Source organism: Mastigoproctus giganteus, chromosome 5 (assembly GCF_048544385.1).
Source record: "Mastigoproctus giganteus isolate SK-2022 chromosome 5, ASM4854438v1, whole genome shotgun sequence".
NCBI lineage: Eukaryota > Metazoa > Arthropoda > Arachnida > Uropygi > Thelyphonidae > Mastigoproctus > Mastigoproctus giganteus.
The window spans coordinates 12344167-12369663 of NC_143579.1; the positions used below are offsets into that span (position 1 = coordinate 12344167).

General features: G+C 36.0%; 1 protein-coding gene across 1 annotated transcript in view; it reads right to left on the bottom strand.

The window, feature by feature from the left end:
- LOC150085174 (pre-rRNA 2'-O-ribose RNA methyltransferase FTSJ3) overlaps positions 1 to 25497 on the bottom strand; it is a 169127-nt gene that overhangs the window by 129324 nt on the left and 14306 nt on the right. Inside the window, exons 5-7 of the mRNA XM_090373859.1 lie at positions 12518 to 12617; positions 11291 to 11421; positions 316 to 606 (exon numbers count right to left, since the gene is read on the bottom strand). Of these exons, the coding sequence (XP_090229985.1) occupies positions 316 to 606; positions 11291 to 11421; positions 12518 to 12617 (522 nt within the window). The remainder of the gene's footprint in view (positions 1 to 315; positions 607 to 11290; positions 11422 to 12517; positions 12618 to 25497) is intronic.

The following is a 25497-nucleotide window of genomic DNA, read 5'->3' on the forward strand; positions in this document are numbered from 1 at the left end:
TGACCTTTCCGCATCCTCTGTATTTGGTGGTCATGGGCTCGAACCCCGGTCTAATCAAGAAGCATGTGCTACGCACTACTGCTCTTGCCTACCTGGCTACGGAGGAGCCTTTGTCAACAAAGATGTGTCACATAAAACCATCTACTGTGCATGCATGCTCAGCACACATGCAATTTGCTTCATAATAATCAGTAAAATAATTATAAAACTGAATTTTTAAAATCTATTATTCCAACTGACTACATCAAGCTTTCTTGTAAATAATTAATATGAATTAATGTCATTAGAAAATAAGATCACAGTTAGTTAGCTTACCTCATTACATTTCCCCAGTAATTCAACATAGTGTTTAGCTGTAATGAAGTCCAGAGCACTCAGACGATGATAAAGGGTAAGATCACCTTCAGGATAGCCTTCTGCTTTCTTTTTTTTTTTTTCTGGATGGAGAATATTCATTATAGATTTTGGTTCCTGGTCTACATCTTCAAATACGTGCGTAGGATCTAAAAATTTGGGATCGATTTTATCAGGTGCAATGTAGCCTTGACACACTACAAAAATTTCTGCAGATTCATTACGAGAAGCTTGGGGTTTTGTTGCATGTACCTATTGGCATATACAATTTAAAATAATGAAAATTAAATTATAAACACTTTCACTTTTAATGTAAGGTACTTCATAATTACAATTATTGGTTAATTATTATTAACCAAAATTATTATTAAAAATTATTAATCAAAATACAGCCACTTCCGACTTACGGAATTTCGACTTTACTAAAAAATCGTGGAAACGTATTTTGCATCCCGTGGGAATAAATGGAGGTATCATGAAAATACCGTAATGTGAACCCAATAACACACTGTTTTTTTTTTTTTTTTTTGGCAATTCGTTCCAAGATCTCAGAAGTTGAAATTTTCGCTACAATATATAACTAAGCTATTTATCTCTCTAAAAGGTAATTTTTATAATGGAAATTGCACTACACTTTCATTGTTATCATAAGTTCCTTTATAAGAATCAATTTTGAACACCTTTGTGATATTTTTCTAAAACACATTTCTGGAGGTCACTAGCATAAAACAATAAAAACGATTTTCACTTTCCGGTTTACTGGGCTTTTATGTTAGCGGAATCTATTATAAATGGGTAGTGAACTCGACCTCACTGCCTTTGTGTAATATGTGCGATAACTGGAATTCTGTGAGTTTTTACATTATGGTATTATGGTGAAATGAGTTCCCCTTCACTGAAATCTTCAATCATATAAAAAACATAAAAACAAATTTTCAGAATCTTCTCTTCATTCCTATTTACTTATTACAATGGAAAGTGCAAGTGCTGGCAGTGCTAGGAAACAAAACAAAATTGATTTAGAAATGAAGATGATTAATTAAGAAGTACGAAGCAGGACAAAGTTTGTCATCTATGTCACGGAATTAGGTCTCATGCTTCAACAGTGAATACTATTTTAAGGGACAGTGCGCGTATAAAGGAACAAGTTAAAGGATCAACATATTTCACACCGGGACCAGTCCACCCCAACAGTGATCAAAAAACAGCATTCAGGTGCTATATCAAAGATGGAAAAGCTATTAATAGTATGGATGGAAAATCAGATTCAGAAGCAAGTGCCCCTGAATCTAATGGCTATTCAAGCAAGAAGTATTTATGAAGATAACGATAAGTACGGTAAACCCCAAGCCAAGTTCATGGCAAGCAACGGGCGGTTTAATAGGTTCAAGCATCATGCTGGTTTCCAAAACATTAAAGTATGCGGTGAAGTTGCTAGTGCCGGTTCTGCAGCTGCAGAGAAATTTTGTGGTGTGAAATTTTACGGCATGCTGGTCAGATGAGATTTAATTCTAGCAATGATGCTCGAAAAGTAAAACTTGCTGATGTTATGCTTGTCTCCTCTCTCTTTTTGTAATTTTATAATTTTGAAATTTTGTACACTTTTATAATTTTTCCTGCACATGAGAAAAAAAATTGAATAATTCTATTTACATGTTCGTCAAACATTTCTTTTTTCCTTCTATCAAATTCAGCGCGCATATTTGTGAGTGTGGAATTTTCCTAAATGCTTATTTAGGGAAATTCCGACTTACATAGCGTTCCGCAGAACGCAACCCTTATGTTAATCAGGGAGTGGCTGCAATAAGAAAAGCAAATAGCACCATTCTACAGAAGTTTTGCACTTACTTTTAAAAAGTAGCCAAACTTCTGTTTGTTTCTCTTCAAAAGAATATTAGAGAAGTGTTTTCTGATTGGTCCTTTTACTAACACAATACCAGATTCTCAAAAGTAATTCTGATGATATGCTATAATGTCATACTGTTTGTGATATTTCTAAAATTAGCCTTCTTTGCTGTAATTCAGTCTTACTGAATTTCACTGCTAAAAACATTTAATCATGTTGTTTATAGCTACTACCTTTTCTATTGATTTCTGCAGTTCTCTTCATTTTTGTGAATGTAGAATGTCCTTTTTACCTCATCTATTTTCTAATTTCATTCTTAAGGTAATATGTTTATCTTTTGAAAGCCTATGCTGTGTTCTGTTTTCTGTGAATGATTAATGACATAACTTCTCTTTCTGTCTTACTAAGTTAAAAAAAAAAAAAAACAACTCCAGCATGACCACATAAGTCAAAGGAGTTTACAACTAATCATTCTGAAAAAAAGAAGTCGTGCGGACCTGAATCACACCCAAACACACATGCAACTGCATTTCGTAACACTAACCTCTCAGCTACATCGGCAGAAATATCAAGAAAATCTATCTCTCTAACAACACAGTCCACATAACTGAAGCTTTTATATCTCACTGCACAGATTAGTGAATTATGCTTGTGATAAATGCATTTAAGTTAAACTTATGATGAATACGTTTATATTAAAGTTAGATTGATACTTACATTACTCAAATTATTAAGGTGATCAGCTATGCTACAGAGATCTAATCCTTATTCAGAGTATCACAGCAATGAAACACAAGTTGTGTGAGGGTAAATGTAAAAGTATTCCAATCAGCAAGATCAAATTCTGCTGGCTGACCATTTACAACAGAGTCACCTTTCTTTTTTTTTTTCTTTTTTTAATTATTTGTTCCTTTTCAAGATGTTGAAATGAGCAGGAATGGCTTTAAACAGTCTTTTCAAAATTGAATTTTCTGACCCTGTATTTCATCTACAAATTTTGAAACTAAAATAAAGGCATGGGGTGGCAGGGCAAAATTGAAAGGAATTGTACAAAGTAGTTAAGGATAAACTTAATGATCTACAACTATATGTTATGTGTCACTATCATGGGTAAAGGGTGCTGAAATTGTAACAGTCAATAATTCTCTATGATTAGTCTTCTGCCAATCGTAGCTTTGTTGCTATTCCCATAACCAAATTTCTGAATTATTTCTTTATCTCTAGAATTCTTTGCTTATGTCAACCCTAGAAAAATAAGGTAGAACCACATTGGTCCACTTGATATAGGTGGCATAACTATTGATGATCCTGCACAGATTGCTGACAAAATGAATAAAGATTTTGCATCTATGTTCACAGGAAGAATTTAAAGATAGGAATTTAAATGATTTTATGATAAGTGAAAGGAACCTGGAAAAGAGAAATTGTTGCAGCTAAACATGAACAAAATATGAAGTGCTAAATCTATCCAATTTCAAAAGAAGCAGGCCAAATGGTTATCAATTTTTTAGCTACAAAACTAAGAACACTGATTGTGGTGAAGTCCTATGGAGACAGAAAAGGACCAAGATATGTCTGACAAGAGCAAAATTTAGTGATATTGTAGAATAATTATCATCATTTAAGAGTGTAAGAGATAACACTGTTGTAATATGATGTTAAGCACAGGCAGTCTGAGGCTTTATTTAAGAAATGTGAAGTTATGTTAAGAAAAAGCCATGAGCCAGAACTGAATTTGTGGCTGGAAAGTGTTTGCCAAAGCACATTAGGAGAGAAAGAGAGAGAGTTCATGAGACTCTTGTCAATTGAGTCGGCTCTGGAGATTGTGCAAGGAATGAATTCCTTGCACAATCTCCTTGCACCTGCAAAAGAATTTCTTTCAGCATAGCCAGGCCAGTTCCTATTAACATTTTTTCCATTCATTCATTTATTACACACAATTTATACAATCTCAAGGTTATAACATCAATTTATACAATCTCAAGGTTATAACATCCATTTATACAATCTCAAGATTATAACATCAATTTATATAAGATTTATATACATATATTAATATGCTCTCTGTACAAATCTTAGTTCATGTGTGTGTGTGTTTTCTTGTATCAGGGTGGCTCCCAGGCATAAGTCCATCTTCACCTTGGTAACCTTTGATATCATATACTTGGATTTCAGGAAAGCTTTTGACACTGTTGCGCATGGAAGACTACTGTACAAATTGGAGCAGAATGGTATTAAGGGTAAGTTGCTACAATGGATAAAAGGATGGTTAAGTGGGAGAAGACAGAGGGTGGTAATCAATGGGTGCTGCTCTTCGTGGACTAATGTTATTAGTGGAGTCCCACAGGGTTCGGTGTTGGGTCCACTGTTGTTTTGTGTATTTATCAATGATATTGATGAAGGTATATCAGGCTTAATGTCGAAGTTTGCAGATGACACAAAGGTTGGCAGGGTTGTTAATGACAGTAATGGCAGTGTGCTACTGCAACAGGATCTAGATAATTTGGGCAGATGGGCTAAGAAGTGGCAACTGAAGTTCAACCTTGACAAATGCAAAGTACTGCATATGGGTAGAAGTAACCCCAGAGAAACGTACCAACTGTGTGGTACTACACTTAAGGTGGTAGAAAATGAAAAAGACCTGGGAGTAATTGTGCAGTCAGATATGAAGTTTTCTGAGCAGTGCAGACAGGCTGCTAGGGCGGGTCATGGGGTTTTGTCAATGATATATAGGAATTTTGCTAGCAGGGAAAAGGAGGTGATTGTCCCTCTGTATAAGGCAATGGTCAGGCCACGCCTTGAGTACTGCGTACAGGTCTGGAGGCCTCATTTTAGGAAGGATGTAGATTTGCTTGAGCGTGTACAGAGAAGAGCAACACGATTGGTGAGGGGAATGAAGGGATTCTCTTACCAAGAGAAGCTTAAGTTCTGCAAATTGCAGTGGCTGGAGACTAGGCACCTGCGCGGTGATCTGATTGAGGTCTATAAGGCCTTGAATGGGTTGAGCACGCTGAATTCTGATGGGATCCTTCCACTTGTTCAGATTACCAACCTACGGGGACATAAGTTCAAATTAAGAAAGGACAGATGTAGAATAGATGTGCGGAAATTTGCCTTTAGCCAGCGGGTGGTTAATTGCTGGAACAAACTTCCATCTGTCGTTGTAGAAGTTGATAGGTTAAATAAATTTAAGGAGGAACTGGACAGGCATTTGGAGGGAATGGTGTGATTTTTTTTTTTTTTTTTTGGCTGATGCTGCATAAGCTCCTACACTTGCTTTCTTGCATCATGTGCCACTACTACTACTACTACCTGTGTTGTTGTAGAAACTACATAGCCGGCCTGAGAATTATTTAGAACAAAAGTGTGAGCTGGGCCCTGGTTTACTATCACTGTATATGCATATAGCATGAATACTGCACCCACAGGAAGTAGTGCAATACCAGTGGGTGAGAGGACTATTATAATAGATATAGTACACACTTGAGCAGGAGTGCAAAAATATTTGCTGATGCTATCAAGGCAATATCAGGTGGGTCGGAAAACTGCTAGTTTCAGTTGGCATGATTATTGGCAGACATCTAGCTAACAATATAATGATAGCCATAAACAGAAGTGGAACTGATTCTTGTATTGTTCCACTGGAACAAGCAGTAACTTGGGAAGGAGGAGACTGAAATCCTACCCGAGGTGGGGGGGAGGAGATGGTTTCTACATGGGACTAGCAATTATATGGAACTTCCTTGCTTATACACAAATGATAGGAGTGTGGTATATAAATTTGATGTGTTCCTTAAATCATCAAATGCTAACATTATAGGAATAAGAGAAACATGTCACTCTGATACTGGGAATACAGAATTTGAATAGAACAATTACAATGTGTACAGAAAAGACAGATATGAGAGGGGAGCTCTGGATTATGAAACTTCGATTCTAAAACAGTACAATCAGTAGACATGGGTTACATGTGAAATATTCAGTCAGTCTGTTGTGACAAACACTGGGGGAAAAAAATGAGAAGAATATGTTATAAGCCAAAAAGCTGTGATGAATATAATAAACAATTCTACAAATAGAGTGTACCATTAAACCATAACTGAGCAGCACTGAGATCTTGAAATCCCACACAGATTTCAGTGATTTTGCTCTTTATCTATTTAATCCACATAGCTGAAACTCTCAAAAGCTGCCAAAAAAAGTGTTTGTTTTGATTTCTCCACTAAAAATTCTAGAAATTTCTATTAATTCTCATGAAAAAAAAGTAAAAATTTCAAGATCAACTTAAGCTTAGACTTTATAATTATGTGCACATGCTGAAAAACATGAATTTCAAACTGGTACTTATCCCTAATGTTCAACATTCAAGTGTGTGTGTGTGTGCTTAATGCATTATAACCACTGATCACTCTCTCTGGCTTTGCATCACAGAATGAGTGAACACCTGAGTGTACATATATTTGGTGTCCAGGTTTTTTAATTCATTTTCACTCACTGTCATTCAAAGATAATAATGGAGATAATATTCAAATAAGAGAAGATAAAAAAACATGTCAAAATCACTGCAAAAGTGTTTTTATTTTCAAAAAATAATTAAAAATATTTGTTCTTAATATATAACAAGGATTTTTTATAGTTGTGTTCAGAAAAGATTGAAAATAAAGGTGGAATCAAAAAAGGAAAGTGAATAATTTTGAATTTTTTTTCTTGTTGATTTTTAAAATTGTGTGTGCAGGATCACTTCAGACTTGTGTGTATAGAGAGGTAACAATTCTGCAAGTGTCTGGTTCTGGGTTAAATTAGAATGTCTCATCATGAGTGATTTTAACTTTCAGATATAAGCTGGAACTCATGAGCTGGCAGCTCACTCAATAGCAGAACATTTCTGGATTTGTTATAAGACAGCATCCTACTATCATGTTTTAGAGAGAGGCAACAAGAGAAAGAGCAATATTTTTGGGATGATTATCAGAAATGATACATCATGTATTATAAATCTTCAAGTAAACAAACCTTTGAGTGGCAGTGATTATAGTATATTGGTGTGGAATTTATTTAAAGAAATAGCTATTATCAAGGGTGGAAATTTTGTTTTCAAAAAGATGATTATAATGGGCTCTCAGACATTTTTAAAACTTTTCAGTGGGTATAACTGATGTTAAAATGCCAAATGGGAAATTTTCAGGAGGTAACCATTTATTTTGTTATGTCAACTAACAGATATACAATATTTAGACAAAAATGGATTTTAAGTGAACTGATTAGTTTAGTGATGGCAAAGAAGAAAAATTCATGGGTGATTATTGTCAGGGAACACAGAACCCTTGAGTAGAGACTGGAGATTACTCTGTAATCAAGTTATTCAGGGTATTAGCTGATTAGCAAATTATGAGAAGTCTTTGGCCAATAGTGCAAGAAAAACAAGGAATTCTTTGCTGATATTAATACTAGAATAACATAATGTAATCCACATGATTTAAATGGCAAACTATTGATGATCCTGTATAGGTCACTGATAAACTGAATAAATAGTTTTAATCTACATTCATACATGAAGCTTTTAGAGAGAGAAATTAGCAGATATCTATCTAATACTGATTGGGAGTTAAATGATTTTTCATGATAACTGAAGGGAAGCAGAAACAGAAAATGCTGCAGCTAAAAGTGAACAGAGCACCTGGGCCAATGGTTTCTATCCAATTAGATGAAAGGAGCAGCAAAAGAGAATGTCTAACTTTAGATATTATACTGAGAGTATCCTTGGAATTAGGGAAAGTCCCTGAGAATTTTTATCTTGTATTCACAAGTATGGTTCTAAGGGTGAACTGGATTAGTACAGGCCTGTTTGTAAGTTTGACCTCTGTGCCAAAGAAAATAATGGAGTCAATAGTTAAAGAAGTAATGCAAGATCATCTTGGATCATCATGATACATGCGGAGCTATAAGGCAATCAAAACACTGATCTGTTAAAGGGAGATCATGTTTGACCAATCAAATTAGATACTACAGGTTGTTACAGAGGAATCAGATGCAAAGAATAATTTTGTCATCATATACTTAGCTTTCAATAAATCTTTTGATGTACAATCATTATATACATGCACAATCATTGTAAAAATCCATTACTACTATGGATAAAGGTATGTTTAAATAACAGAAGACAAAGGGTAGCTAATAAATGGTCACTGCTCTTTATGGAGTAATGTGAACAGCTGGTACCACAAGGGTCAATGTTAGATTTTAATATTTAGTAATGATACTGATGGAAGAATTTCAAGCTTGATATATAAATTGGCAATATACAAAGATGATACAAAAGTGGAAATGGTAGTTACTGATAGTAATTAGGATATGCTACTTCTACCAACCCTGGTGAATTTGGACATGAGTTCAAAAATGCAAATCAGGTTTAACACTGATAAATGCAAAGTACTGCACTGGATGATAGTAATCCTGTAATATTATTTATTAATTTTTAAATTAAAATTTATCTTTTTTTCTTTTTTTTTTGGCTGGTGTAACAAAAGCCTAAGGCTTCCACACAGCTAAGGAAAATGACCTAGATATAATTGTACAGCCCAAGATGAAGTTCCCTGAGTGATGCTGTCGTTGTTGTTGTTTGGTTTTTAGGAGCATTAGCAACTAAGGCCATATTGCTCCGGGGATATGCAGTGGTCATTCCCTGACTTTTCCGCATCCTCCGTATTTGGTGGCTCACGGGCTCGAACCCTGGTCTAATCAAGAAGCATGTGCTACGCACTGCTGCTCCTGCCCACCTGGCTACGGAGGCGCCCTGAGTGATGCATACAAGCTGTTAGAACAGCTCATGGGTTTCCATCAGTAACATACAGGAACTTTGACAGCAGAGACAAAGAGGTGATTATCCTACATGTAAATCAATGGTTAAGCCACATCCGAAATACTACACACAGGTTTGAAAATCTCATTTTAGGAAGGACACAGATCTGCTGGAAAAAGTGCAAAAATGAGCAACAAGACTGGTTGGAGGCACCAAAGGATATTTTTACAAAGAAAACTGTGGTTCTGAAATTGCGGTCTCTAGAAAGTAGGCATGTGCATGGTGACCTAACTGAAGGGTAAAAAGCTTTAAAAGGGTCAAGTAAACTAAATTCTGATGGCATCTTTTACTTCTTCTCAGATGACACATATAGGGAGGACATAAATTTAAAATGAAAAAAGATGGTTGTAGAACAGTTATGATTAGCATTCAGCCAAGGGGCAACCGATTGCTGAAATAAACTTCTAACTAGTGTTGTGGATATGTTGATAGTATGAATAAATTTAAGGGAGGATTGGACAAATTATTAGGAGTAGGCAAATGAAGTGGGTTATTCATTTTTTTGTTGGTTGATGTAGCATAAGCTTGCTTCCTTGCATCACTTTGTAAATTCTAATATAAATAATGGTAGTTTTCTTACTTCAAAAATCAGTATACGTTCCCCTATAAGTATTTTCCTAGCTCACTGATGTTTCTTTGTTCCCAATGCAAGGAGTGTACTAATCTCCCATTAAAACTTGGTTTATTACTAGATGAAACTAAGCCACTGAAGAAAGAGATGGATGACCTAGAGACAAATAAATGTGGCAACTTGTCACAGACTCAAATATCTAGTAATCCACAGTGATATACACCAGATTTGTGCACCAGACTAGAAAAGTCAACTGCAGCTGATATAGTTCAAGAGGATTTAGTATTATTGGGAAATTCCACTGTCAGGCAACCCTAACTCACTATCAGAAAACAGGTAATTTTTTTGTAATATGGAAAGGCAGTACCACTAGAACCAGAATGTGTCTGAAAACAGCAACAACTGATGATGTTACCAACAGATTGGGGTGGGCAGAATTATTATTCATACAGAGGCAGGGTCTAGTGATATTAAAAGCATATGAACTAATGATTTGTTCGATAAAACAGGACCTTTCCAAAAAAAAAAAAAAAACTGTTGCAACTTAGGTCAGAATGTATATGTACAATTCTGCCCAAGTATGATAGGAAGTACATTTACTTAACCCTTTTATGGATTAGCTCAAAACTTGATGGACACTACAAGGGTTTTGTGGTGAAATTTTTGTTAGCTTTTCCCATCCTAGTAGGTAGAAGAAATCTATTTTTATCAGATGAAATACATTTGAACAAAGGTGTTGGTATAAGGGTCTGCTAATATCACTGAGAATAAATACCTTAAGGGTTTGGGCTGGCTTCCATCAATGCCATGAGGAGGTGGCCCATCTTCTGTACAAGATTAAATCACAGTTTCTGAGCCTCTAGCCACAACCGTGGAATTGCAGTGCAGAGTGCCCATTAAAGGAAATAAGTTTAGGAGATAGTAAGAGGGGAGGATAGACAAGTATACAAAAAATAAATAAATAAAGATGACAAATAATAATATAAAATAGAAATTAATTTTAAAAATAATAAAATAAAATAAAAAATATAAAACTACATAAGTTGCAATATAGGAAGGGCTCAGATAGGAAAGATATCTAATGGGGTAGAAATTGCATTTAATGCTGGGAAATATAGTGTCAGGAGATGATAGAGAAGACATCTCCTATTGAAGAAATATCACGGGGTAAGTGATGGAGTAGACACCACGCTGCTTGATGGCATCACATGGCCTTTTTAACAGTTACTGCTGTATAAGTATAAGCAGTGTAATACTGCTAGCTGTATGCCACCCAGATTGCTGGGTCAAGATAATCTATACCATTGGGCCTGTGCTATCTTCAGGAAAGGATGCAAGCAGCCAGAGTTTAGATAGTATATGTATTTTGTCCAACCGAACTGCATCTAGAGTGGTCTGAAAAGAGGGGAGGAGAGAGGTGTTATTTGTTATCAATATTATTAATTTTTTATTGATTTTATTATTACTCTTTTCTTCTTTTGGGAGGGGAAACAGTTTTTTTTTTTAAAAAACGGATTTAGAAACCAATTTCAGTTTAATTAGTAATTTAATATATTAATAAAATGATTTAATCTAAAAACACACACAACAAACTAAGTTTTATTAGCGTTATTAGAACAAAGAAAGCCATTTATATTTTAAAAATTCAAGGAAAACTTACTCTTTTGAAAAATTTCTTAAATATCCAGAGTAAAGCATGATAATCCTTAGATCGAAAAACTTTTGTAACAAACCAACCTCCTCTTACAAGAAATGTACTTGCTATTTTTAGTGCACTTAAAGTGAGTTGAGCTGTAGAAAAATTGCAAAAAAAAAAAATATATATATATATTTCACAATTTTTTATCATTACTAAATTATAATACATAATAAGCATAATAATCAGAAAATGATTATATTATATCACATCTCATTAAATGGTTTTCAGAAACCTAATAATCAAATGCACTATAATAAGAATTTAAATAAAAGAGAAAGTAAAAAATATATTTAAGAAAAAAAAAAAAAAAGCATAAAATTCATGCTCTTGTTACATATGTAAATCCCTTCCTAAATAGGCTGTACAGAAAGTGTTCCATGAAACAACACTAAAAGTTTAGGTGATTTTTAATTAAGAGATTCTGATAATTGCCTAATTAACAACCTCCTGAAGTTGGACTGTTCTTTCATGCAACAACCCCACATACATAAACATGCTGCTCTACCAAAATATTAGCGAATGTAATCAATTCATTCAGGAAAGCTTTTGTCACTGTTGCAAATGGAAGACTACTGTACAAATTGGAGCAGTATGGTATTAAGGGTAAGTTACTACAATGGATAAAAGGGTGGTTGAGTGGGAGAAGACAGAAAGTGGTAATCAATGGATGCTGCTCTTCATGGACTAATGTTATTAGTGGAGTCCCCCGGGGATCAGTATTGAGCCCATTGTTGTTTTGTATATTTACCAATGATATTGATGAAGGTATATCAAGCTTAATGTCAAAGTTTGCAGATGAACAAAGGTGATCTGATTGAGGTGTATAAGGCCTTGAATGGGTTGAGCATGCTGAATTCTGATGGGATTCTTCCACTTGCTCAGATTACGAATCTAAGGGGGCATTAAATTCAAATTGAGGAAAGAAAGACAGTTGTAGGATAGATGTGCAGAAGTTTGCCTTTAGCCAGCAGGTGGTTGATTGCTGGAACAAACTTCCATCTGTCATGGAGGTTGATAGCTTGAATAGATTCAAGGCAGAACTAGACAAACATTTGGAGCGAATGGATAGGTGAAATGAGAAGGGTGTGTGGTTTTTTTTAGCTGATGCTATGTAAGCTTGCTTGCTTTCTTGAAACATGTGCCTTTGCTAATGCTAAATCAAATTATGCAATTAATGAAAACACTTACCCTGAGAAAATGCATCATGTAACCAATTCTTTCCCACATTTGGTGCACCATCATGAAGAATTGTATCAGCCTTCCATGTTTTTAATTCTTTCTTCAGGGCCTTTAAAGGAGAGGGGATTGGACATTAGGATAAAATATAATACATCAAGCCTCAATAATTACTATAACAGTACACTGAAAGGACAATTTGCTATGTAACTAAGCTGAAATAAATACTTACTGAAAAAGAAAGGATAACTGATGGATGAGCTTACAAAAAACTTTATATGTGAATAACTTGGGAATTTACTGCACATGTAAACTGACATTTTAGGTTAGAACTTTGAAATAAACATATTTAAGGGAAGTTTAAATATTTCCACATATAATTAATTTCAAAATGCTAACCTAAATTTTAATTTACAGCTGCACTAAATTCCAAAAGTATCCAGAAATCTTGATACCAGTTCTTGGCAGATCTCAGAATTGGCCATATTTTGGGTGTCCACCCAAATTATAGCCAAAAAATTCTGTACCATACTGCTGTAACCCATATTTTGGGTTACAACAGTATGGTACAGAATTTTTTTAGCCCTCTTAAGTACTTTTCAAAATTACAGTACAAGTATGATACAAAAGTACAATATATTTACTGTTCCTCCCCCCCCCAAATCTTTTCGATACTAAAACACAATTTCATAAAATCTGACCTGGACTGCTTTGCAGAAGATCTATGACCAATTATTATTATAAGGCCTATTTTGCAAGAACAAAAGGCTACCATATGAATTTTTTTATTTTTTATTTTGGGATAATAAAACCATATAGAAATTAGAACATTGGTATTGGTGGCCAGATGGTACAAAATACAGTAAAGTGTTTAGATTTCAACTGCATGCATCTCTGAACACTTAGCATTAGTATGGCTTATAGAAAAATGATAACTTTCTGTACAGGGGTTAACTGATTGCTCAAGGTCGATCATTAGGGCCCCCCCCCCCTCTCCTGTTAGCAGCAGCATGAGAATGGAGTGGGAAAACATAGTGAATGGCCCTGAGCTCCAAATTTCTGTTTATACTTTCAATTGTCCATTAACTTGAAATGACTACAACTACAGTGGTCCCAAACAAATACTGGTCATTTTGAAAGGACCCAGAACTATTGTCATACAGTTTATTACAGGGCAATAAAAAAAAAATTTTAAAACATTCACACAATAAGAATTCATTAGTTATTGTGCTATACTATTTATTGTATAGGATTATTATATGTTATGATTCAGCTGGAAATGTAGGAGTTCACCACTATTAGAAGGCAATGCTATTGATATATAAATTGATATATAAATACAATAACAAATCTTTCAAATTTGACTAAGTCAACTCACTATGAAGGTGGGATGTGCTTCCTATTATTAGAAAAATTTCATTCTTGTTCTCATCCCAGTTAATATAGAAAGTTCCCAACTTACGAGCAGTTGGGGTTAAGGTATCCCAAAAGTTCCTAAGTTGTTTGTTTGGGATGGATTTTTCCATTGAAACAATGTGATTGTTTATAATTAGAAAACAAACAATTGTTATCAGAGGTGGATTGGTAGTTGCAAGGAACCCCCCTTCCAGGAAATGCTTTGTGGGAAGGTGTCAGTATATATATTTTTTAAATTAAATGTATTCCTGTGATTAGCATTTATTCCAAATAATGGGAAAAGGAAGACTATGAACCAGGTCAGTTGGAAAATACAAAATTGCAATTTCTAAACAGCAATATCCCAATTTGTCTGCCCTTGAAGAAGCTTTCAATTTAGTAATGTAAATGCTTATTATGTTAAACACTTAAATATTTTTATAGTAATCCAAATAAGACATATATAATTTTGGATTACTGTGACATTAGTTAAGTGCATTTGCATCATCACTACAAAGTTGAATTTTTTAGACAAACTGAAGGTTGTACATTGGCATCATCATTATGGGAGACTTTAATGCTAAGGCTGAAAAGAGACAAAATAGCGTAGAAAGGGGAACTATAGGAAATTTTGGAATTAGTGAAAGAAATGAAAGAGGTGAAAAAATTGTGGAATTTGCAGAATCTAGAGGAATGTCAGTAGTGAACACTTTTTTTCAAGAAAGGGGTGAACAGAAAGTGGACATGGAAGAGCCCAAATGGATTAACAACTAATGAAATCGACTTCATCTTCACTAACAGAAGATATATCGTGAAATGATGTACATGTCCTGAACAAGGTAAATATTGGAAGTGATCACAGAATGGTAAGATATAAGAAGATATAGATATAAGAAAAGAAAGGAAAAAACTGACTCGAGTAAATAATACAAAGGTCTTTGAGATAACAGAAGAGGAGAAAAAGCAGTACAAAGTTTGAGCTTCTGCAGAATGTTCAGGACCAAGATATCGACGACGAATATTACAACACTCTGAAAGTGATAAAGCCCAAGAAACCTATAGGTAAAAAGAAATCCAAAGAAGAAAAAAATCAGTCAAGAAACACTTGTCATGATGAACCAAAGACGATAAATGAAGAGCAAGAAAAACACTGACAGGGAGAAAATTGAGTACACTGAGTTATGCAAAACCATTAGAAAGAGACCCAGAGAGGACATAAGAAGATTTAACACAAGAAAAGTAGAACAAGCATTAAGGGAAAACAAAGGATTTAAATCAGCAGCCATGAGCAGTAATACAGAAAGACAAATGATACTGAAACTGAAGAATAGCAATGGTGTACTTATGAATAGCAGAGAAGGCATAATTCAAATAGCAAAAGACTACTATAAAGAGTTATACAAGGAGCGAGGGAATGATGCCAGCAGTGGGGAAGATGGATTGCAAATTACTAACACATACAACATATCTGATATCCTTCCTGATGAGGTAGAATATGCACTGAAGAAAATGAAGAATCAGAAAGCTCCAAGGGAAGATGAAGTTACTGTAGAGTTGTTAAAATTGGGAGGAAGAGACATGACACAAAAACTGGCAAGACTCCACAAAATACATTAGAAAAGTTGTGGCGCCTAAGGAATGGAATAATGCAATCATAGTTTTGCTGCATAAGAAAGGAGATAAATCAGAAATTGGAAATTATAGACCAATTAGCTTGTTATCCCACATCTACAAGTTGTTCACAAGAGTCGTTACTAACAGATTAGAAAGAATATTTGATGAGAATCAACCGAAAGAGCAAGCTGACTTTAGGACAGGATTCTCAACTATGGATCATCTTCACGTAATGTCACAGTTAATGGAGAAGGCAAATGAATATAAAACACCATTATGCCTGGCATTTGTGGATTATGAAAAGACATTTGACTCCATACAGCATAAGGCAATGTTTCAGGCACTGGAAAGACAAGGCATAGATACCCCACACATGATTTTGAAGAAAATATATGAGACTGCTACCTCCTTTATTAGACTAGACAAAGACAGTAATAAATTTAAAATTGAGAAAGGAGTTCGACAAGGAGACACAATATCTCCAAAGTTGTTTACTGCTGCCCTTGAAGAAGCTTTCAGAAGATGACTGGTCGCAGAAAGGAGTCAATGTGAATGGAGAATACCTAAACCATTTACGATTTGCAGATGACATTGTGGTTATAAGCCACAATCCCAAAGAATTAGAGGGAAATCTTAATCAGTTATGCAGAGTTAGTAAGGATTTTGGACTAAAGATGAATATGGCTAAAACAAAAGTAATGATGAACAAGTATGCCACAGAAAGGGATATAATGATTGAAGGAGCAGTAATTGAAAAGATGATTTGTTTGTTTGTTATTTGGTTTTTAGGAGCAGTAGCAACTAAGGCCATATTGCTCCGGGAAATGTGCCGGTCATTCCCTGACCTTTCCGCATCCTCCGTATTTGGTGGTGACAGGCTCGAACCCCGGTCTAATCAAGAAGCGTGTGCTACGCGCTGCTGCTCCTTCCCACCTGGCTGAAAAGGTGGAGTCATATACTTATCTGGGACAAGTCATTAGCTGTAATAATGATAAATGGATGGAAGTCAAGAAAAGAATAAATTTTGGATGGATAGCATTCAGGAAATATAGTCACATACTGAAGAGCAATATCCCAGTTTGTCTGAAACGTAAAATAATGAATCAATGTATACTCCCCACCATGACTTATGGAAGTGAAACTTGGGCACTCACCAAAAGAATGGAAGAGAAGCTAAGAACTACACAGCGAAGAATGGAACGAATTATATTGGGAATCAGACTGTTAGATAAGAAGAGAAACACATGGATTAGGCAGCAAACTCAAGTAAAGGACATTCTTATCAAAACTAAAGAACTAAAATGGTCTTCGGCAGGACACATAGCTCGAAGACATGATGACAGATGGACTAAGAAAATAACAGAATGGTACCCAGAGCTAGAAGAAAACCTGGAAGACAAAGGCGGAGATGGATAGATGAAATTCATGAGTTTTTGAGTAGTAAATGGATGGCCAGTGCTCAAAACAGAAGGAACTGGAAAGTTGCTGGAGAGGCCTTCATCCTGCAGTGGATTGAAAATGGCTGATGATGATTAATGGTATGTGCGAATGGGAGGCTTTGATTATATAACCAAGACATTCTTTTGTAGAGATATGCCAAATAATTAAATAATTACAGAGGATCCACATTATCCAAAAATAATTAGGACCAAGAAAAGGCCACTTACAATGAATCCACTTAAAATCAAGCCAAAAGCTCACATAAAATACAGGATGAAAATAAGATCTAATTGGGACCTTAACAATAAATTACACTAAAAATAATGATTAAAAATTTTATCATTATTAAAAAAGTATTAAGTACATAATATTTTTAACAACATTTAGGCAACATTACTTAAAAATATTTAAATACGAATGCAGATGGATGCTGTAAGACCATTAGGTAAAAGATGGAGATGCAAGGTTATGAGGAGTGTCTACACTATAAGGACCCGCTTGAGGTTTGAAGAACTAATTGAACATTGCTTTCTTTGTGGTAATATTTTAATTTTTCAATCAATCAGTTAAAACTGTAATAGCATGACATCATTTTTAACTTCACATTTAACCTTTTATTTTTAATCACAGAAGCTTTTACTGCATATATACCTTCCAAAAATTAAGAGTAGGAGTGTGTTATAGGCTTAATGACTCTGATGAGTACAAAGAACACCTGTACAGAGAAACAGAGGGGCCAGTAAATCAGATTGTCTTATAATGACAGATTTTAACTTCCCAGATATAGATTATAACTTGTGGGTTTTTCACTCAAACACTAGCAAGACTTTTGTGGATTTATTAGTATTAGCATTAGTAGAGGCATATGATGTAAGAAAGCAAGTTTATGCAGCATTAGCCAAAAAAAAAAAAAAAAAAAAAGAAAAAAAAAGCCATTTCACCCCTCCATTTGTTCCAAATGCCTGTCCAGCTCAGCCTTCAATTTATTTAGGCTATCAACTTCCACAACAAAATATGGAAGTTTGTTCCACCAATCAACCACCCGCTGGCTAAAGACAGATTTCCTCATATCTATTCTACAACTGTCTTTCCTCTTAAATTTATGCTCCCTCAGGTGTGTCATCTAAGCAAGAGGAAGAATCCCAACAGTATTCAGCTTGCGCAACCCATTCAAGGCCTTATACACTTCAATCAGATCACCTTGCAAGTGTCTACTCTCCAAGCACTGCAATTTGCAGAATTTAAACCTTTCTTGGTAAGAGCATCCCTTTGTTCCCCTCACCAATCTTGTTGCCCTTCTTTGTACTTGTTCTAGCAACTCTACATCCTTCCTAAAATGAGACCTCCAGACCTGTACACAGTATTCTAGGTGTGGCCTGACCATTGCCTTATACAAGGGGATAATCATCTCCTTATCCCTGCTAGCAAAATTCCTATATATCATTGACAAGACCCCACGAGCTACCCTTGCAGCCTGTCTGCACTGCTCAGAAAACTTTATATCTGACTGCACAATTATCCCCAGGTCTTTTTCATTCTCCACTACACTGAGTGTTAGCGCCTCCGTGGCCAGGTGGGAAGGAGCAGCAGTGCATAGCACACGCTTCTTGATTAGACCGGGGTTCGAGCCCATCACCACCAAATACGGAGGATGCGGAAAGGTCAGGGAATGACCACCGCATATCCCGGAGCAATATGGCCTTAGTTGCTAATGCTCCTAAAAAAAAAACAAACAAAACACTGAGTGTTGTACCACACAGTTAGTACATTACTCTGAGGTTACTTCTACCCATATCAACTATTTTGCATTTGTCAAATGTTAAACTTCAGTTCCCAATTCTCAGCCCATCTGCCCAACTTTTGCCTCACTCTTATAGATCCTGTTGCAGTAGCAACAAGATCTATAAGAGTGAGGCAAAAATACAGATGTCACTGAAGAACACTGCCCATAAAAATATGTATGGAAAAAGCATGCAGCAGAAATGAACACCTGTGTGATGGAAAGTGAGAAGAACCTGAACTTGACTTGTCTCTTTAAAGAGACAAATCATTAACTTATGATCCTGAGAGAGGTGTTTGGGGGAACGATATTCCATGGTAGAGCAGATTTAAGATTTATAAGAGTCCGAATATGTTTAAAGGAAAAGTAAAGAAAACCAAGTTTTTGTTGTTTATTTTAATGCAGAGGAAGCAATAATTGTATTGTGCTTATGCCAGGAGAGAGAGATCAGATGTTACAGTAATTCCCAATAAAGATATATGATCTTGTCTAGAAATTTAAGCATTGTCAAAGAGGTGCACAGAAATAGCAGACTACTTTTTTGTGAGAAATAATTAGTAAGGGGCATAATCAAATTATTAATAATCAATTATTTCAATAAAATAGATTATGAAAATCATTTCATCTTGAAATCAAAAACAACAAAAGTTAAAAGGTAAATGAAATGACAATGGAGGAATTCAAACTAATGTTATCAAAACTAATGCTTAAGCATGCTCTCTCTCTCTCTCTCTCTCTCTCTCTCTCTCTCTCTCTCTCTCTCTCTCTCTCTCTCTCTCTCTCCACCTTGCTCTGTGTGCATATGCACATACTGCACACAATTTGTCAAAATCTACCAGATTTTTCACTGTAAATTTCTATTCCACTATTTTAATTATGAACTCTTGATTATGCCCATTACTAGAAATAACACAGAACTGAGTTTTAGAAGGAGTAAAGTTAAATGAACTTAGTTCGCTCCAATAAAGAATTACCTAGAGGTAAGTTAAATATTAATGAACTGGTGGTGGATATTTGAGAAGATGAAGCAATTTGTATAAAGCAAGGTTTCTCAACCTGGAAGATGAAATTAGTATGCTATCATCTGTGAAATTATGGATAGGATTTCTCTAGTAGTCACTGGAAAGTTATTTAACAAACAAGAAGAAAAGAGTGAGAGAGAAATAACTGAACTTTGAGCAACACCAGCAATAACTGAAAAACTAGAAAAATAGGGCAATTTCTCTCTCTTTCTCACAAACTTCACCCACAATGAGCAGTGAGGTGGTTAGAGAGAAAATTGGCTAACCAATTACAAAATCAGAAGGCAAACCATAAGATGTTAATATGGTTGTTAAGAAGACCTTTATGCCAAACATGATCAAAAGCTTTGGAAATATCAAGGGCAACAGCTGTAATTTTATCAAACTTTACCATCACACTTGTCCACCAAGATATCATCAGTGGATCAACATTGATGGAATCCATATTGGCAATCACTGATCACAGCTTCAAAAGTCCTTAAATTCAAAGAGTTGGTAGTTAGATTTCTCCATTACTTTTTTTTTTTTTTTTTTATGAAAACCCCAAACACAAGAGGTATTAGAATCTATAGTACCGTGCATAGGATGGAGGTTGAGAAGACGAAAGAAGATATTTGTTGACATTAGACTTGAACTTCTGTAGACTGTAATTTTCAGGAAATACGTATGAAGGAAAGTTGTTCCAGAAAACTGCAGTTGAATGAATAAACAAGGAAGATGAAAAGTTGATTCTGTGAGTTTAATGTTGGACAGTAAACGAATGTTGGCTGGAGGCGGCATGCTTTCAGTCTGTTTTGAAATAAAAAGTGGGAATAACAGAAGCCAATTCAGAAGAACAGTGCCAATGGAAGTATCTGAAGAAAAGGCGTGCAGCAGAAACAGAACATCTATGAGACAGAGTGAAGACACTCTGTTACAGATGAGTCATTAATTAACCTAACTGCCCTCTTCTGAATGGAATCTAGAAGACTGAGAGAGGTTTTGGGGGCACCACCCCAGATATGAGAACAATATTCCGTGCTAGGCGGATTTGCGATTTGTACAGAGTGAACAGCTGTTTGGAAGAAAAGTAACGCCAAGAGGGAAAGAGAAAATCAACTTTTTTAGATGCAGAGGAAGCAATATTTGTAATGTGCTTGTGCTAAGGGAGATTAGACGTCAGAGTAATCCCCAAAAGAGATATATCATCTTGACTAGAAATCAGAGTGTCACCAAAGATAAGCATAGGAGCAGAAAAATCCTTTTTGCAAGATATAAGACAGGACTGATTTTTAGGATTGAAATCAGCTAAGTTGTCTTTGCCCCACTGGAGAATTACTTGGGGATTGGCATTTAAGGAATTGGTAGCGGAACGGCCTCCGTAGCCGAGTGGGCAGGAGCGGGAGTGCAGTAACACACGCTCTTTGAGTAGACCGGGGTTCAAGCCCCTGACTGCTGAATACGGTCGATCTACCAACCTGCACTGGACCAGCGTAGTAGATTATGGTCCATCATTTCCCTCAACATGAATTGTTGAGGAGGCTTCCATCCTGCAGTGGGTTGATAATGGCTGCACTTTACTTTTTCTTTTTTTTTTAGCGGATATTCGAGAAGTTTTTTTTTTTTTTTTTTTTATGAAAACTCCAAACATGAAAGGTATCAAAACCTATAGTACTTAGTACGTGCATGGGTTGAAGGAGAAGTATGGGGAGGGGGGTGCCGGAAACTTTGCTCTAGAGACTAAACATGGGTTTCCCCACTTCAAGCCTCCAATAAGCAAAGTGGTGGTAATGCACCGGTTGATGAGAGCCATCTACCACCTAAAACTGAAGCTGATTGAGGGGGGGCGAAGTTTCTCAAACTGGAAAATGGAATGCAATGTGCTATTATCAGCAAAACTATGGATAGGATTTCCAGTCAATGGAAAAGGTAAAGAGTGGGGGAAAGAACTGAACCTTGGGGGACATCAGAATTAATGGAGAAGTTAGAAGACAGAGAGCCATCTACCATCACTCTCAGTGAGCGGTCAGAGAGAGAAAACTGGATAACCAATTACAAAAAACAGTTGGCAAACCATAAGATGGAAGCGTGTTTAGACAACCTTTTTGCCAAACATGATCAAAAGCCTTGGAGATGTGAAGAGCAACCGCTTGTGTTTCACTGAACTTTTCAGTGAATTTGTCCATAAATGGGTAAAACAAGCCAGAATATCACCAGTGGATATTCTGGAGGAATCCATACTGGAGATCGTTGATCAGATGGAAGGTTTCTAGATAGTTTAAGAGTTGGCAGTTAATTGATTTCTCCATTACTTTAGAAAGTGTAGAAGTAATTGCAATGGGGCGATAATTGGATGGGAGGGATTTGTCAACCTTTTTAGGAACTGGCTGGCTATGAGCAAATTTCCAAGTAGAAGGAAAAACACCTATGGAATAAAAAAGTGAAAAAAGGTGGCACAGAACAGGAGTAAGTTCAGGTACAGGTTTTGAGAACAATTGGAGAAATACCATCAGGACCTGGAGCTTTCTGAGCATCAAGTTTCGTCAAAGTCCTCCTGACATCCTTTTGACGGATGACCACAGGAGGCATTGAATGGAGTGTGATGGGAATGGTGGGAGGTGTTTTAACAAGATCATTAATACATGAGTTGGAAGAGAAATGGGATGCCAGCAGGTCAGCTTTATCCTTGGCTGAAATGACAAAATAATCATCTGGTTTTGACAGTGGTGGGTTTGACAGTGATGGGAACAGAGATGGGCAAAAGTTGCAGCCAATAGCTTTGGCAAGAGACCAGAATGCTCGGCTACCATTAGGGCAAGAAGCAAGTTTTCTACTCGTAGCCTGTTCAAAATCTAGTTTGGACTGATTAATTACTGCTTTACAATTGTTGCGAGCTTTGGTGTAGCTGAAATTGAAACTGAAAATTTATTGAAAAACCAAGGTTTAGATAAAGGACGAGATTTTAAAGTGGAGTGTGGAATAAAGGATTCCATTCCTATAAGAATAATTTCACTGACACGATCTGAGCAAACACTGACATCAGAAATTTGGAAGCAGTAATCCAACCAAGGAAAAGAAGAAAAGAAATCTCACAGGTCATCCCATTTTGTATTCTTGTAATGCCAAACAACACAAAGGCTCCATTGGAGAAGAGATAATCACCAAATTGTGATCTGAGATGCCTAAAGAACCACTCACTTCAACTGTGTCTTTAGAAGCGTTGTTTGTGAGAAAAAGATCAAACGTGTTTGCTGTGTGGTTTGCATTGTCTGGTATTCTTGTAGGTAAATGAACAATCTGTGTGAGGTCATTAGTAATTGCAAAAGCCTCAGCATCTCGACCAGCTGGGTCTTGTGACTAGAAAACGGAAGCCAGCTGGAGTTATGAACATTAAAATCACCAAGGAATATTACCTCACTGTTAGGAAATTTGGACTTGAGAAAGTCGAGTTGCAAAGAGAGGAAGTCAAAGAGATCCAAGAGATTAGTGGAGTTGGGAGAATGGTAAAGACAACAGATGAATTTGAGAGAATGAGGTAAAGAGATTTTAAGCCAGAGAAGATCAAAAAGAGGAGATTCCAAATTACCAAGTCTCTGACAGGGAATATCGCAATGGACATATGCACAAGTACCACCTGTGAGGAGAAAGGAATCGTACAGCAAATAATTTGGGCAACTGAGATGAGCAGTGGTTGAATCAACCAATAACTGAGATTCTGTCAGAAAAAGTACATGGGGCTCGACAGACTGTAAATGGAAATGGATATCATTGAGATTAGAACTGAGACCATGTATATTTATGAAATGAACTAGGAAGTGTTTGGGAGGTTTAGATTTTTTCGCAGATAAGTTTACTCTATTAGTTTGACAATTTAAGGTGTATTCAATAGTAAGAAAAAGTGTGGGGGGGGGGATATGCTGTATGAAGTAATGAAATTTTTGGATATGGTGTACACATGGTAAGAATATACCCAGATCCTTGACATAATGTGGCCTTGACAATGTCCCCCACATACACACTACTCGGACTTCCTCCAGTCATTATCTGGCAGAGTAGAGGTAGCAAGATTATACACTAGCTGATCCGGAAGCCTCCTAGAGAGTTACCAATGAGTTCGGACTGGTGTACTAACTAATAGCTGGCATGTGAACACCGTTTTAGAGCTGTAACCTCGAAATGTAAGGAAGTTTGGATCTCGCCATGGTGTTCATCATAACCTAAAAAGATATCAATCATACTGCATGATGGAAGAGATGGGGAAGGGTTGACTTTGGAAACAGTAGAGTAAGTGCAATAGGACAATTGGGAAGAGGATTGTCATCCTCTTCCAATTGTCCTATTGCATCCTTTTTCCATGCAGAAGGGAAAAAACCAGTGGAATATTTGTTAATTAATTAGTGTTACTGGATGATGACCTGCTTCACCATGATTATATGATTATATTTAATTATATTCAATTCTATGTATATAAAGTGCTTAGCGTCATAATACACAGCCATTTCTGAATAAACAGAAAATTTTTAAGGTGGCATCGTTTTAGGTTATATCTCATATTGTGAATGCCTTCACAACGAGTTGCCACAAGTGATGCAATGATGGCAAAAACAGTTATGAAGTATAACTCCACAATATGAGAGATGCCTGATGGTGTATGATGTATTTAGACTAAGGCGCATTTAGGGCTAGAGCCTCAAGCTGCGAACAAATTTAGACTATGTATATAAAGTGCTTAGCGTCATAATACACAGCCATTTCTGAATAAACAGAAAATTTTTAAGGTGGCATCGTTTTAGGTTATATCTCATATTGTGAATGCCTTCACAACGAGTTGCCATGATATTGCACTACTTCGAATAAGTAACGCTTCACCTAAGGAGAAGACTAGTGTTACTTATTCTCAGATAGGTACCACCACCCAGACAGCACTGTTTCAGGGCTATTTGGCCCTTCGTCAGTGAGTGGGTAGGTACCCAAGTGATGCAATGATGGCAAAATATCATAACTGTTTTTGCCATCATTGCATCACTTGGGTACCTACCCACTCACTGACGAAGGGCCAAATAGCCCTGAAACAGTGCTGTCTGGGTGGTGGTACCTATCTGAGAATAAGTAACACTAGTCTTCTCCTTAGGTGAAGCGTTACTTATTCGAAGTAGTGCAATATCATGGCAACTCGTTGTGAAGGCATTCACAATATGAGATATAACCTAAAACGATGCCACCTTAAAAATTTTCTGTTTATTCAGAAATGGCTGTGTATTATGACGCTAAGCACTTTATATACATAGTCTAAATTTGTTCGCAGCTTGAGGCTCTAGCCCTAAATGCGCCTTATATTCAATTCATATTCAACATGATTCAAATTATATTCAACATGATTATATTTAATTTAAAGTTAAATGATATTTAATTTAATGATTCAGAAATCTAGTTTGCAGCTTGCTTCTTTAAGCATTCTAGGTTTAGCGGCCAGCAGATTTTCAACAACCATAAGTAAATGCTATGGTCATATACATGACAGAATTCATGACAGAAAGTTTACTGACTGCCAAACTAAGTCACAATTAACAAAACTGATGTCTAAAATCACAACTATACAGTACATAATTAAAAAGGCAAAAATGATATTGATACCATCATCAATATAAATGATATTGATGATGGTATATCAAGCTTAATGTCCAAGTTTGCAGATGATACGAAGGTTGGCAGGGTTGTCAAGGACACTACTGACACTATGCTGCTGCAACAGGATCTGGAAA